Here is a 14,160-nt window from a genome sequence, read left to right as displayed (position 1 = left end):
CTGAACTGAGACCTCATTAGTTCACCCCTTCCTTCCCCCCTGCCACACACACACTGAGAAATGAGGAGTCCTCAGCAAGACACTGGCTGGCCTCTGCACGCTTGCTCTCTCTTGTGCATATCAAGATTGTTCCTATAACCACCCCACCCCCACCTCAATTCTCAGGGGTCCAGTTCCTCTGAGTCCTTCCCTAAATTCCCCCCAGTGCACCAAGCCTAGAGGCCCCTCTACCACATCTCTCTGGCCTTGGCTTGCAGCTTCCTCTCTCCCAAGTCCCTCTAGAGGGTTTCAGAGGTCAACAGAGAGGTGTCTGGCCACACTACTACCCTCTATGGGACCAGGAAAAAGGTTGCTCAGGGTCAAATTCCCCTTCCTGAAAGCTTCCATGTTGACCCCATACTGACTTCAGTGACCCGAGGAAAGAATCCTTAGGGGCTGCACTGAATCCTACTTAGCTTTCAAATGAAAGGGGAGGAGCCCCTGGGTGGCTTATTTGGTAGAGGGTCTGACTCTTGGTTTTGGCTCAGGTCATGCTCTCAGGGTCGTGGGATCGAGCCCAGTGTCAGGCTCTGGGCTGAGTATGGAGCCTGCTTGAGATTCTCTCTCTTTCCCCACCAGCTCACACTCTTTCTCTCTAAAATAAAATGAAAGGGGACAGGGGGAAACCCCCAAACAAAAGCCCATATCCTGAGAAGTCAGAGGCTGGTCGCTGTGAGGGAGGTCAGGGGCAACCAGAAAGAGCAAGGAGGTGCGGAAGTTGGGGGAACCCTAAGAGGGGCTGTGGCTGCATTGCCCACCTGTGATTGGTTCTCAGGCTCAGGCCAAACTCCAAACCTGCCCAGCAACAGCACTGAGAGGCCCTAAAAGGGAGGGGAACTTCAGGGAAGTCAGCTGAGCTGGGGCCACCGCCCAGGCTGCAGCTTCCAGGAATCGCTGGGAGGGCCCCTGCTACTCACTGTCACCCCTCCCTCCATGTTAGGACTCCGCCTTCAGCTCTCAGTATCCACCCGGCTGGCTCAGGCCCCACTTCCCTAGTCCCCCCCCCCCCCCATCTCTGATCCCCTCACAGGTTCACTACAGAGAGGAACATGTCTGACACCTCCTCTTGAGGCTCAGGGTCTTCAGAGACATTGACATCGGGCTTGCCTTGTACCCTCTTTCCTCACTCGTTCCCTTTGGGCTAGTTTCATTTTCCTTTCCCTCACTCCCTTGGCCTCCTTCCTCACCTACTGTCCTCCCAAGAAGTTGCCCAAGGTCTTCCTTCTCAGCCACTTCCAACCCAGGGAGAGTCTAAGTCCCAAGGCAGCAGTATGACACCAGGGAGCTGCTAGAGAAGTCCTGGTATCCTTCATGAGATTTTGATGTGTTCAGGAAACAGCAGAGTTCAGTTGTTTCCGCAGGTCTTTATTAACGGTCTTGGCCAGACTTGAGGTACAGGGATGGGAGGAGGGAGGCCTCTAATGCGGATGAATCTGTTTCTGTTGCACTGCATCCCCCTTCCTCTCCTAGGCACAGGGACCCCTGGAAGTGTAGCTTCCGGAAGTGGAGACCTGCACTCAGACCTCAGAATTGCCGGGGTCAGGGAAAGGATCTGTATTATATGTAAAAGGCTGCTCACTCACACACCACCTCTAGCAAGCTATTTACCTTGAGAGATGACAAGGGCGAAGGAGGGAGGGAGACAAGCGTGATACATCTCTGAAGAATGTGTCTTTGGCAGGACATCCAGTACTGACTTGGCTCCGCCCTCAACCCCGCCCTCAACCCCTAGAGCCAGGCCAGGCTCCTCCTCCTCCAGCCGTTTCCGCTGAGGGAAGGGGGAGGGGCATAAGTCAATTTATTTACCCCTACCCTAGCAAAAGCAATAATAAACCAAGATCCTAATAGAGAAATAAATGAGTGATAGCAGAAAAGACGGGGGAGGCAGGCAGGGCCAAAAAAAGAGAACGGGAAAAACAAAACAAAAAAAACCCTTTAAAGCCAGCTGCCATTGACAGCAGGGCTACTAGATTCCAAAAGATTTTATAGAAAGACTCGGCCTACTGAGAAACCCACCATAGGCCCTGCAGTTTCTCCTCAGCTCTGGAAGCAAGCTTCCAACTCTTTACCTAAAGCGGGAGAAGCGGTGACCTCTAGTGGCCAGTGACCAACCTGCAGGGCCTAGGTTGGCCAGGATCCTCTCCCATGATTGGGGCTCACTCATTGGCCTTTCTGGGCCCAGACTCTCCGCCTGGGCTCTAGGCGCTGTTCCCCTTCCCACCCCTCATTCTGACCTCACACTGCTTGTCTAGGTGGCCCAAGTCGCTGGGTTCCCATCAGGACAATAAAGAACCTCTTTCTCATTTGTCATAATCATCTTTAATAAAAAATAAATTAGTTCTGGGGTGGGAATCATTTTAGGAGGTGGGGAGCGGGAGCAGGGGCTAGGGTGTCTTGTTCTAGCCTTTCTTTTTTCCATCTTCTGCCCAGCTGGTCCCTGCTCTGGGGAGGTAGTCTCTCTTTCTGGGGCAAAGCAGGATTGGCAGTGGCTGACCCTCATCCCTAGCTGATTATGAAAGGTAGGGATAGAGAGACTAAGTATGGAGGGAGGGGTTGGAGGACAAATGGGTGGTTTAGAAGATGTGAGGCCTGAACATGAGAACTGAAGTGCAGGGCACAAAGTTGGGGTTAGAGAGGCCAGTCACCAGGCAGTCTGGATTACTAAGGAGCTCTCAGCCTAGAAAAGTCTCAGGGAAACAGGCATGGTCCCTCCCCATTCCTCTTCAGTTTAACCTCTTTTTTTGAGAATACATGTGTGTGAGCACACACATCCACGCGGACCCAGATACACACGTGGGGCCTATGTGCACACATCCCCTCAACCACACACAGACCCAGCCACACACACATCGTGATGGTTATCTTGCCGCCCACAACCACCCTAGGGGACATCCCTGGTGAGACTAGGGCAGGCTGGAGAGCCAGAGGATATAGAGTGGGCTGATGGGTGGGTGACTGATGGTGGAAACCATGAGGAGAGGGTCTCTTGGACTCATTTCAGGCGGGCTCTGGGGGAGAACGCTCCAGGACATGGGCGCAAGAGCGGCAACAGGTGGCTGTGTAGTAGGGATAGACGCAGAGACGGGCCTGTACCACCAGGGGGCAATGTGGAGAGCTGTCCTTGCACTGATCATCTGGGGACAGAGGAGGCCAGGGGGCACAAGACAGTCACCCAGACCCTTCCATTTGGAGGTGCAGTGCCCACTCCCACTGGTCCTTTCTCATCTCCCCCACACTTCAGTTAAGTCCAGTGTATTGGGGTTAGGGGGAAAAAGGGGCTCTTTACCGGGGCGCTGGCTGCAGGGCTGGCTGTTACAGGGTCGTTTCCTGGATGGCCGCAGGTGAAGAGGGCATCGGACGCTGAGGGTCTGGTTGGCGGTCAAGCACTGGACCTCCCTTGTCTGCACACCCCCCTGGCAGGAGCGAGAACACTGGGGAGACCCCGACTATCAAATCAGACCTTCGCTGTGACCTAGGCTCCTCCTGAACCCCACCACCTTCCCTGAAAGTAGTATGGGGGGTGGGGGCTCTCCTGGAACACTGTGAAATCCCACATGGACGGGTCCCCCACGTCTATAGGGAGTAAGACAATGGTAAACCATCGCAGCTGGCCTCATCCTGGGATGCAGTGGGGATACCATAAGAGGAGCCCCCCTTTCCCTGGAAGTCCATGCAGAGCAGGGTGAGGGAGCCAGGCACTCACCGGACTCCAGGGCGTGGAAAACCACTGGTCCTGGCAGTCCTGCCCCTGACAGGGCTGCAGGGCAGGAGGCCTGGGCAGGTGGGAACAGTTGCTGGGAGAAGTCACGTTGAACTCAGTACCCAGTTTGGACACACAAATTATGTCTCTACGCTGTGTGCCAGAGCCACACTCCGAGGAACACTGATACACAGGAAAGGGAGGGTGTGCAAGGGGCAGAAAGAACAGGGATCACTCCCACCGGCCCACAGGGAATCCCACCAATGGGTACCCCCCTCCCAGGCTCTTGGCTCACCTCAGCCCAAGGCCCCGTGTACCAGCACCAAGTCATCTCACAGGGTCCTAAGCTGCAGGCACGCATGTCAGGGGGACGGCTTCCGGGCGCACAGCTCTGCTCACTGGTCCCTGCTCCTGATTCCTCCTGGCCCGCCCCATGGGCCTCCCCGCTCCCCAGGCAAACCACAGACCTTCGCTGGATTCCTGTGCCACACTCGGCTGAGCACTGTTGAGAAGGTGATGGGTAGGGGAGGAGGAGAGGTGAGGGTGGTGTGTCCTGGATCCCCAGAGTTAGGGAGTGCCCAGGGTACCAGCCAGATAAGCGGAACCTGTGCTGGGAATCCAGGACCCTAATGTGAGCTTTGCTCACTTAGTTCTGAGTTTCTGGCATCAGCAGCATCTAGCACATAGTAGGGCTACTGACGTGTACTATGCGTACTGACATGTGTTGGAAAGAAGGGTCCTGGGTGTGGGGCACCAGGGACGTGGGGCTTGGATAAGGGGTGTAGGGCCCACCTTGGAGCTCCAGTCGCTGTGGAACCAGGCTGTAGTACAGGGCCCCATGTCACAGGCCTCTCTGCTGGAGGGCCGTGGAGGGCCTGATGCACACTCCCTCTCGCTCACTTCATCACCATTGTTTCCCACACAGCGAACTTGCCGACTCCTCTGGCCACGCCCACACCGCACAGAGCACTGAGGGTAAGAGAGCATCCCAGAGCCTGGACCCCCAGGCTTCCTCCCTAGCCTCCAGCTCCAGGTCTGTGGCCTGGGAACCAGGAACTGCCTTTCGTCCCTAACTGGGCAGTTACATGGCTTTATGCGCTGAGGGGCAGGCTGAGCAGGTGGCTCTGGGCTGGAACCCCTGGTTCAGTGTCTTATCTGCTTTATAGATGGGGGTCTCACAAGAGATCTTGTCAGTCAAAAAGCTTCTGCTGATTAAAAAAAAAAAAATGGAAAAACCACTGCTCTAACTCACTGGTGCCTTTCATCTAGGGTCCTTCCCATTCTGGCAGCCTCCTGACCCAGTCCCACTCACCTGGCTCCAGGGGGAACGAACCTCCCAATGGCCACAGAGGCGTAGCTGACAGGGCTGGGTGACGTTGGGCCGGGGGAGATGTCCGCAGCGCTCCGGAGGCACGGAGGAGCCACCCCCCCCAAACTCCTGCCGGCAGCGCAGCTGACGGTGCTGGGTGCCAGGGCCACAGGAGCGGCTGCAGGATGTCCATTCGCCAGCCTCCCAGCTGTGGGCGTGGTGGGGCAGGGGAGAGGCAGAGACGCAGAGGAAGAAAACAGAGACACAGAGATGCGTGGGGCTGCCATATGTGGGGCAAGGGATGATGGGCTTGGGGTGGGGAGGCCCTGCAGAGAAGGAGCATCTTCAGAACCTGGAATCTGAGTTCCCTTGTGGGGCTCAGGCTGCCGGGGTTTTCTTGCTGTCTGGGGAATGTAAACCTTTCTACTGACATGCTGTCTGTCTGCAGCCAGGAGACCTTGGGTACTGGGCCCAGAATGCAGGTGGGATCCTGAGCAGGGACGGCTGCTGTGTTTTAGGACCCTAGCCCTCCCTGGGGGTCATACTCACTATGGAGGGCACGGGGGACCATGGCAGGGCTCCAGGGGGTCTGGGGGCCTGGCTCCCATGGCACAGCTGTGTTCATCCAGTTCCTCCCCTGACTCACGAGAAATGCAGAGGAAAATGGGGCGCCAAACACCTGAAAGGGATGAGAAGGAAACCAGGGGAGGCAGTCTGGCTCAGAGCCCAGCGTCAGTGGGGCCCCAGGCACTGGAATCTGACTTGGCACAGAGTCAAGGTGTGGACCCACACTCCTGAATGTGGGATCAGGCGTGCCAAGTCAGGGATCTGGGCTGCGGGTGCCCGGAATCCAGGCTGGTACACAAAGTCTCACCTTTCCCACAGGATGCTGAGCACTCCGAGTGTCCCACTCGTTTCCAGTATCCAGCCGGAGACCCCAGCGGAGTCCTGGGATGGGGTGGAGCGCGCATCTGGGGGATCCGCACCTGACGCTGGAGAGTGCCTGGGGTCCGCGCAGGGCGGGGCGCCAAAGCGGGTGGGGGCTCTACCCTCAAAATCTCTATGCAAGGACAGTGGAGTAGACGAATCAAATGCACCCCACTGCCTCCAGACTCCCCTTTCAGTCCCTCCCTGCCTCCCAGGTCTGGGGAGCAGAGTCTTACCCTGCTGGAGGTAGGGGAGGTGGGGCTCGGGGGTGGTGCTCTCAAGATCTGGAGGAGGTGAAGAGATAACATACTGATAAAAAATGCCTGGGTTTTCCTCCTGAAAGATCACCTGGGAAGAGAAAGAGAAGGTAATGAATTGTCTGGGGAGGCAAGAAGGGCATACCACTCGCCTTCCCTCCATCTTGAGACCCACAGCTTTGCCCTCAGAGGGAAAGCCTCCCACCACCCCCCAGCAGTCCAGCTTCCTGGGCCCCAAGCTCACGTAGACATCCACAGGCTGGGTAGTGGGCCCTTTGGCTGACAGACTCTCCCCCTTGCCCTCCTCTCGAGAAGGACGGTTGTACAGGAAGACAGTCCCACTGGCCGTGTAGGACCCAGGGGGATCCACAGCCCAGTTTCCATTGATGATGGACTGGCCCCCAGGGCCTCGAAGGGCTGGAGATTGGAGATCAGGACACCAGATCAGTCGTGATGTCCTTCTCCTAGCACTCCCTAAGCCATGCAGAGCCCCAGATGCCCCCGTTCTCTCGCTCTCTCCACAGGGCAAGGAGGCCCCAACTTCTCTCTGCTTGGCCCATTTGCTGTGTTCAGAGCAGGTGTAGAGGGCTGAACCAGGAGACCAGGAATGGAATGGAGACCCAAGACTCAGGAAATCCAGAGAACTCACCAAGGTAGTTGGAGCTGGGCCGGAGCTGGGCGATCTGGAGCTGGGAGGCTCCAGCAGGAATCGACAGGATCTTCTGATAGCCCAGAGGGCCCCCCCGGTCAGTGAGGTTTCCTGAGATGAGGCGGCAGGTGGAATCATCACCCCCACAGACCCCACAGCCATCTGGACGCCTGCCAGAGCCGAGGATCCCATCACAGCCGGGGCTCTGGGGGAGAGTGAGGCAGGGGCCGCTTGAGACGAGATACCACCGCACCCCAGCCTCATCCTCTTCGGACTCTCCAGCTTGCCCTGCACCTTGATCTTTACTGCAAGTGAGAATGTGTTTCTCTGCCAGCCCACCAGCCCCAGCCAGCCTCCACCGAAGTGTGTATATGCCTGAGGGGGTCCTTCCTACAGTTCACCTCCTGGTTCTGTTCTCACTTCCAGCTGGGCAGGGAAGAACTTTCCTCTGTGCAGTCTCAGCCTAGGGTTTTGTTTCTGTGATGATGACTAAGGAGACTGTGTGTGCATGCCTATGTGTGTGTGTGCATGCGTGTGCACACACACAGACACACCATCCTCCCTCACCAGACAGCGTCCGGCCACACAGATGTCTAGGGCTCCAGGCTGACACAGGGTCCCATCCTGGACCTTTTCGGTATGACGGACATAGAAGCGGAAGCCACGAGGACGGCAGTTCAACTCACAGCGTTGGGAGCCCTGAACTAAGAAACAGGGTAGAAGGGTGGTTAGCTGAGGTCCCTGGCGAGAGGCCAGCTGGCAAAGGTCCCCAATTAGCTATAGGGCATCCTGAGGTTGACTACGTCACTAGGATGAAGGGAATATGACAATTGTATTTTCTCAAAGGTTCCTTTGAGGGTCACACAAAAGTTGAGTCAGATCAGTTGAGGTCACGGAGACCAGTGAAGAGGCTGTGAATCGTGAGAGAGGAGATACTTGAAACCTATGATCACGCGAGCTCACAAAGGGGTTTCTTGGCATCAAGCTGACACAGGCCTAAAATCAAGTGGATGGGAACTTGGGAACAGGTGGTCTACAGCAGCCAGGGCCCACGGTGCACCACGCCCTGCTGTCTCCCTGACCGTGCCCCTCTCATGTCGACCCCACCTCCTGGGATGGACTTCCCAGAGGAGGCCAGCCAGAAGGTGCCTCTGGACACTCCCCCTCCCAGCCCGATCCCTCTGCTGATGATCCCATCGTCATCTGACAGCTGCGTCCTGTCTGGAAACCCACTCCCCTTTCTGTGCCTGTGCTGTCTCTTCACCCTGGCCCTGGCCCTGGGAAATAAAAGAAAATATTTCACAAAAGGGAAATACAAGGGCCTCCAGAGGAGATCTAGAGGGGCTGGGTGTCTCCCTCTTCCTGCCATCCCCCAATCTTAAGCCAGTTCAGCTTCCCCAGGGGGGGCTACAAACCTCACCTTCTGTGAAGGGCTCCCATTGGTACAGCTGGCCCATGAACTCCTGGGAGTCAAAGGCTGAACACTGCAGGGCCCGGGGGTCTGGATGCTCAGGGGGGCAGGGCTGAGGTGGGGGGGATACAGAGGAGTCAAAGCTGGGGAGGAAAATGGGGGTGTGGGTCAGGGCTGGATCTGGGGGTGTGGGAGGGAAGGTCGGGTCTGTGGAAGAGCTCCAAGGCCCCTACCCTGAGGAGGTCAGATGCCAAGGCCCTTCTCCCTCAGGTCCCGATCTGACAAGCCGAGGCCCCAGACTCAGGGTCAGGGGAGCAGAATTGCAAGTCTGGGGAGGGGATGGTCTGAGGAAGAACTCACCGCTTGGCTGCAGGCTCTCAGCTGCTCACTCTCCCCAGAACATCTTGGGACAGGGCTACTGGGAGCAAAGAGGCTCCAGAGGGAACTGGAGTGGGGACCAGCACTCAGCAGAGGCAACCAGCCATCTGGGTAGTGAGGGGCAGGCTCCATGAGGGACCCTTGAAGATTCCCCCCAGGACTCCAGTGCTCCTGGGTCTGGTGACCTCTGCCCCGAGGGGCAGAAAGGAAAGGATTAGGGTGCCTGTCTGGCACCTGGAGACTGGCCCGACCCTGGGAATTTGGCATTCTTGGCTGAGGGGGCATGTGGAAAGAGCTACTGTCCCCTGGGGACGGGATGGACAAGAGGATGTCTGTGCCAGAGGCTCTGGGGTGGGGCCGTGTGGGGGCAGGCCTGGTTCTAGAAGGCCCCTCTGTCTGAGCAGCATGGGGGCTTCCGGGCTCTGCTGGGGGGGACAGGGGGCGGGAAGACGGTTCTGTAGGAGGGAGCTGAGCTTGAGCTGTGTGGTTTGTGGAAGATGGCTCTGTTCTTGGAGTCAGGGATGAAAGAACTGAGGTGTGGGGGAGCTCGGATCTGCGCAGCCTCCGGGGGTGCCTGCGGTTCCGATGGAGTGGCAAAGCAAAGGGCACTTTCCCGTAACCAAACATTCCCGGCTTGATGGGGTCTCGAACTCGGGATCTGAGAAGGTGTAGCAGACACGCGGTCACAGCTCGGGCCAGCTCAGTCCGACCCAGCCTCTTCCCCGGCCCGCCCCCGCCCCCCCCCCTCCTCCCGGCGTCTACTTTGAGCGCCAAAGATAAGCCTCCCGCTGCCACGCATCCTTTACTCCCGGTCCCTCAGTCCCAAGCCCCGCCCCTGACCCAAGTCCCACCCTTCCCCGGATCCCAGCCTCACCTCCGAGCTGCTGGAATCTCCTGGGCCTCTGCTCTCCCTAACTGGGAAGCAGGACCTCGAAAGGGGCCACCTCTTCCCCGAGGCTGTGGCCTGTACAGGGGGAGGGTTTCTCGGGAAGTCTGGGGTCTGGAGCCCTGACCCTGGGGGAGCAGGGCTTCTGGGTGTCTTGGGGGCCGGGGTGGGAAGGGCAGGCCCTGGTGTTGAGCTGTAGGGAGCTGACAGGTCCGACTCCTGCGCTGCACCCCAACTCCACAGGGCTGGGAGCAAGAGGCCCACTGGTCCCAAGGACCCCAGATGCCCTCAGGGCCCTGGCCCTCCTCAGGGGGTGTCTGAATAGAGTGTCCAGACAACACCTATGTGGACAAAAAGGTCAGACAAAATTAGAAGGATTTTCGCGTAACTGTGCAGAGTATCCACTCCAGTGCCTGAGGGCTGGGGCTGTTGTTACTGGCCTGAGGGCACATTCGGTAGCACAGGTGAGACTTGATGTTATTTGGCAAAGAGTTAGTGAGCTGGGGGGTGGGAGGGAGGCTGGGAGGGCAAATGCGAAAGGGGCCATCACTCCAAGGCCTGTAGGAGTGGGGTGGAAGATAGGAAGGGGGCAGGGTCCCAGCCTCTGGTGCCTGGCTTACCTCCTGATCCAGGCAGAGCTCAGGGAGGGACAGAAGCAGCATCAGGCACAACTGGGACCTGCAAACCGGCCAGAGGAGGTGTCACAACACCCCACCCCCACCCCCAGCAGGCTCCCCGCATCCTGATGCCAGCTTCTCAGAAAGCAGAAGTCACTCATCACTTGCCCCCGCCCCGCCCAGTAGTGGCCTATCCGTCACTTTCAGGAGCAGAGCCGCCCCCGCAGCCGGCAGCCCCACAGCTTACCTGCCCGCCCACTTCTCCATCGCTCCTCCCTTGAAGCCCCAGGCCGGGAGAGGGGACAGGAAGTAAACACGCTACTCCGGCATCTGAGCGTGCAGGGGGCGCGCTCTGCGGGGACAGAAGCCCGGTGGTTACCTCTCCAGTCTCCAGAGAGCTGGGGTTGGCAGGGATGGCTCCTCAGGACATCGAATGAGGATGGAGGTTCGGGGGGGGGGGGCGTCCCACCCTTTTCTGACACTAAGGGTGAGAGCGGGAAGGAATGCTGCCCCTTCCCGCCTGCCGAGACTGGAGGGTGGGGGTTCCCGACTGTGGCCCAGTCCCCTCTCCTCAGCCTGCAGGAACTCCTCAGCCCCTCCCCCATCCCAACCAGGGGCTGTTTCCAGGCCAGCTCAGGCCACACAGGCCACACAGGCGCGCACATCTCCCCTAAGATGATTTTCTTCTGGTCCCACCTCCCGCCCTCCCAGGGGTCCCAGACGGTTGAGGAGGGAGGCCTGGGCGAGGACATGCCAGATGCCGGCTCTGAGGAGGTGACAGGAGGCCGCTCTGGGCTTTCCATATCCTACCTGCCTCCCAGCATTTTCTTCCCTTTAAAACTAAGCTCCTTCTGGAGCCCCAGGCAGATCTCTGCCTCAAACACTTTCTAGCCCAGGGATAAACTAAGTGGGCCAATGGTTTAATCTGTAGAGAAGCAGGTGATTTTCCCCTTGCGATGTAAGGGGACCCCTCCCTGTAACGAAGGCTCATTTCAGGTGCGACCATGATGGGCAGGGGGGCCCCCGGGCAGGAGGGATGCAGCCAGAGGGGCCGTTGCTCCCCAGTCACACACCTCGCACTCTGAGGAGCCGGGAAGTCCTTCCTCAAGTCTAGCTTCCATTAGCAGGGAGGTGGAGCTCCGAAACCTCCCCTGGTCTCAAAGCCACAGCTGCCCCACCCCTCCAGCCCCTAGCTCCCTCCCACAAGCCCTCCCCACCCCCACTCCTCAACCCGCTCTTAGTTCTGCTTTCCAGGAAAAAAAAAAATGTTTCTGTTGGATCTGAAAGGCACCCGGGAGAGGAATCCAAGGAGCTAATGCTGAGGTGGGCCAGCTCAGGGGCAGGAAAATGGCAGAGGGGAGGGCAGGAATGTGCTTGGGGGTAGCAACATTCAGCCCCATTCCCCTCCCTGAGACCCCAAGACATGGAAATGTAAGGGAAGGTTTGCGGAGGACGAGCCTGAGTGCACAGGGTCACCTCAGCTGCTTGGGGTTGGTAAGGGGTTGCTGATGGCTGCTCTTCCCTCCCCCCCCCCCCACTGGGCTGGCCACTGAGGTCACCAGCTCCGCCCTGATGGGGGCGTAGGGGCTCCAGAGAAGGGCCAATGGTCCACCCAAGCCTTCAGCTCTCTGCCTGACTCTGTGCCTTGATGCTGAAGAGGAGAGATGGGGGTGTGATCACTGTCTGCCCCTTCTCTGCTGCTGGGCACCCACCCTTTCCACTCCCTCTCAGCCTCTGCTTCTCTCTGCTCCCCCAGGGTCTGTATCTTGCTGTCTCTATGGGTCTATCCAGTACACATAATCCCATCCTGAGCTGGGTTTGGCTTCGGCAGTTCCCTGGAGAAGTGAGGGGTGGGGGTGGGGGTGACGTGAACTCCTGGAGCCCTGGCCAGGCCTGGCTCCCTCTCTGGAAAAGTCCTACCCCACCCCCTGCACAGCTGGGCAGGGGGCCGACACCCCCTCCGCTGCAGAAACAGACACACATTTGTGCTTCTCCCCCTTTGCATGTTCCTCATCTGGTGTGTCTCTCTGCCCAGGGTGAGGAAAGGAGAGGTCAGCAGTGGTCACCCTGGTGCCAGGCTGGAGACTGGTCTGGACAAACCTGGGCTCCTCCTGGCCACACCTCCACACTGGCCAGTGAGGATCAAGAAGGGGAGACCTGGGAAGGGCCACACCCTTCACCCCCAGAGGGACCCACTTCTGGGAAATGGGTCACTGCTGCAGGGGGTGGAACAGCATGTTTCAGGGCTGTCTGGAGACTCCCTAGCCTGGGTCAGAACTCTGTCCTCACTGTGCCAGCCTCTCCTGGGTCCTGGACGACCATTCCAACAGGTGTCCTTCCTTTCTAATCATCAGGCTGAGCTGGATCAGGGGCACCCGTCGGCATCCCTCCCAGGGTCCCCAGCCCCATCTCCAGAACTGGAGGGGGTGGCAGGGGCACACACCGTCCAGGAACACCCCTCCTGGAGGAGGAGAGCAGGGGACGCCAGCGCGTGCGGGGAGGTCCTGGGTATGTTTTCCAACTTCGCTCCGTGACTTAGTAGGAATTTTGGCTGATTTTCCGCCCGGGTGATGGGGCCAGAGTTCCACAGGATCAGAACGCCCTCCCCAGAAATTCGACCCCAGGGACTGGAAGATCTTCCGAGGCTACAGAGCTGGGGCTGGGGTCGCGGCTGGGGCGCGACCGCGGGGCACGGGGCGCGGGGGCGGGCGCTGGCGAGCGCGGCGGGGGCTCTAACGGGACCCGGGGAGAGAGGGCGGCCGGGGCCGGGGCTCCCGGGGCGGGGGAGGGGGAGGTCTGTACCTGCTCCGCGCGGCCCCAGCGGCCCGTTAACCCTTCTGCGCCCGGACGCTCCCTGGAGGCAGCCTCGCTCCGCGGCGGCCACTGCGGCCCCTGAGCCCGGCTCGGGACACTGCTGCCTCTGGCCGCGGCTCCGCCCCCGCGCCCGCCCCCGCCCGCCGGCGCCCCGCCCGCCACGCGCCCAGCCCGCGCCCCTCGGCGGCCCCCAGCCCCCCGCGCGTACAGGCCACCCACCCGGGGCGCGGGCGCTGACCGCCCCTGTGTGCTGGCGCCCGCCGGCGGCTCAGGCGAAATCCGGGCCGTCCCTGCCCGCCCCTGAGGCAGCCGTCACTCCGGGCCCCGTCCCGGGGGGCCGCGCGCTGGGCTTGGCGGGGGGGCGGGGGGGGGCCTCGGGACCCCGGCCGCCGGACCGTCCCTGCACGGGGGCGGGGGGAGCTGCCCTCGAGCGCGGTGGGCGAGCCCCGTGCGGGTGGGGGCTGCGCTCTGCGGCGCGGTGAGCCGTCGGCCGTCCCTGCCCTCTCCTCCATGCAGCCCTCCTGCCTGTCCCAGATTGGGCCGTGCCCTGTGTGGCTGGGAGAGCTCCGGGCCCTCTGTGAGCCTCGGTTTCTTCATCCGCAACATTTTACACACGGGGGCGTAGCAGAAGGAATGCGCTGACTCAGGAGTCAGGGGATCTGGGTTTGAATCTCAGCTCCAGGACGTGCGGCTCTGTGGTCTTGGCCGCAGTTTCCCCACCGGTCAAATGGGGCTGATCTGATATATATGATAGGCCCGGAGATATGTCTGTCCATCCGTATCTGGAGGAATGCACCCCAAACGCGGAGTGAGCCACACCTGAGGAGGGGAAAAATAGGCTTTCGCTGTTTTGCTGTATATGCTTATATAGTGTTTGAATTTGTACCCAGAAGCGTTATCTATGTTATTGGCGTAAATAAATAACATATACAAAATGTCTGACATAGAGTACTTAAGTGGTCACTATTAGTTTAAACATTTTATTTGCTATCTACTCATGAACCACAGCCATGTATTGTTAGGTCTACCCACTATTTTAAAGCTTTTTTTTTTTTTCTTTTTCCATTGACTTGTCAATATTTTAAAACCAGATGTTTCATAACTTCCTTGAAAAACAAAAACATAGAAATAAAAACTCTAGCAACATTGTCCTGTCACCACAAAATCACGGGG

The 14,160-nt window shown here is 59.0% G+C and overlaps 1 protein-coding gene across 2 annotated transcripts; it reads right to left on the bottom strand.

Annotated features, from left to right (window-relative positions):
• Positions 1-1,391: 1,391 nt before the first annotated feature.
• On the bottom strand, positions 1,392-13,066 carry ADAMTSL4 (ADAMTS like 4). 2 transcript variants are annotated; one of them, XM_030324468.1, is made up of 18 exons: positions 12,976-13,066; positions 10,421-10,525; positions 10,177-10,234; positions 9,545-9,897; positions 8,653-9,328; positions 8,302-8,404; positions 7,449-7,585; positions 6,882-7,086; positions 6,477-6,649; positions 6,212-6,323; positions 5,923-6,108; positions 5,598-5,727; positions 5,052-5,256; positions 4,532-4,708; positions 4,035-4,241; positions 3,743-3,922; positions 3,326-3,470; positions 1,392-3,173 (listed from the first exon to the last, which is right to left on the bottom strand). In XM_030324468.1, the coding sequence occupies exons 2-18, from the start codon at positions 10,438-10,440 to the stop codon at positions 3,037-3,039; spliced, it is 3,204 nt and encodes a 1,067-aa protein (XP_030180328.1). In that variant the 5' UTR covers positions 10,441-10,525; positions 12,976-13,066; the 3' UTR covers positions 1,392-3,036. The 2 variants fall into 2 exon arrangements, with proteins under 2 accessions (XP_030180328.1, XP_030180329.1); XM_030324469.1 differs by having other exon boundaries at positions 5,073-5,256.
• Positions 13,067-14,160: the final 1,094 nt, after the last annotated feature.

The sequence above is a fragment of the Lynx canadensis genome, chromosome C1, assembly GCF_007474595.2.
Source record: "Lynx canadensis isolate LIC74 chromosome C1, mLynCan4.pri.v2, whole genome shotgun sequence".
Classification (NCBI taxonomy): Eukaryota; Metazoa; Chordata; class Mammalia; order Carnivora; family Felidae; genus Lynx; species Lynx canadensis.
Note: the sequence above shows the minus strand (reverse complement) of the source record. Positions and strands in the feature narration are given on the sequence as shown.

What these genes read in the sequence shown, in the direction of transcription:
- ADAMTSL4 (XM_030324468.1), bottom strand. Translation starts at nt 10,440, where the DNA reads ATGGAGAAGTGGGCGGGCAG. An exon ending in TGAGAGCCTGCAGCCAAGCG is followed by an intron (nt 8,405 to 8,652) that starts GTGAGTTCTTCC and finishes CCCCCACCTCAG; the next exon opens with CCCTGCCCCCCTGAGCATCC. An exon ending in CCTCCCCTACCTCCAGCAGG is followed by an intron (nt 6,109 to 6,211) that starts GTAAGACTCTGC and finishes GTCCTTGCATAG; the next exon opens with AGATTTTGAGGGTAGAGCCC.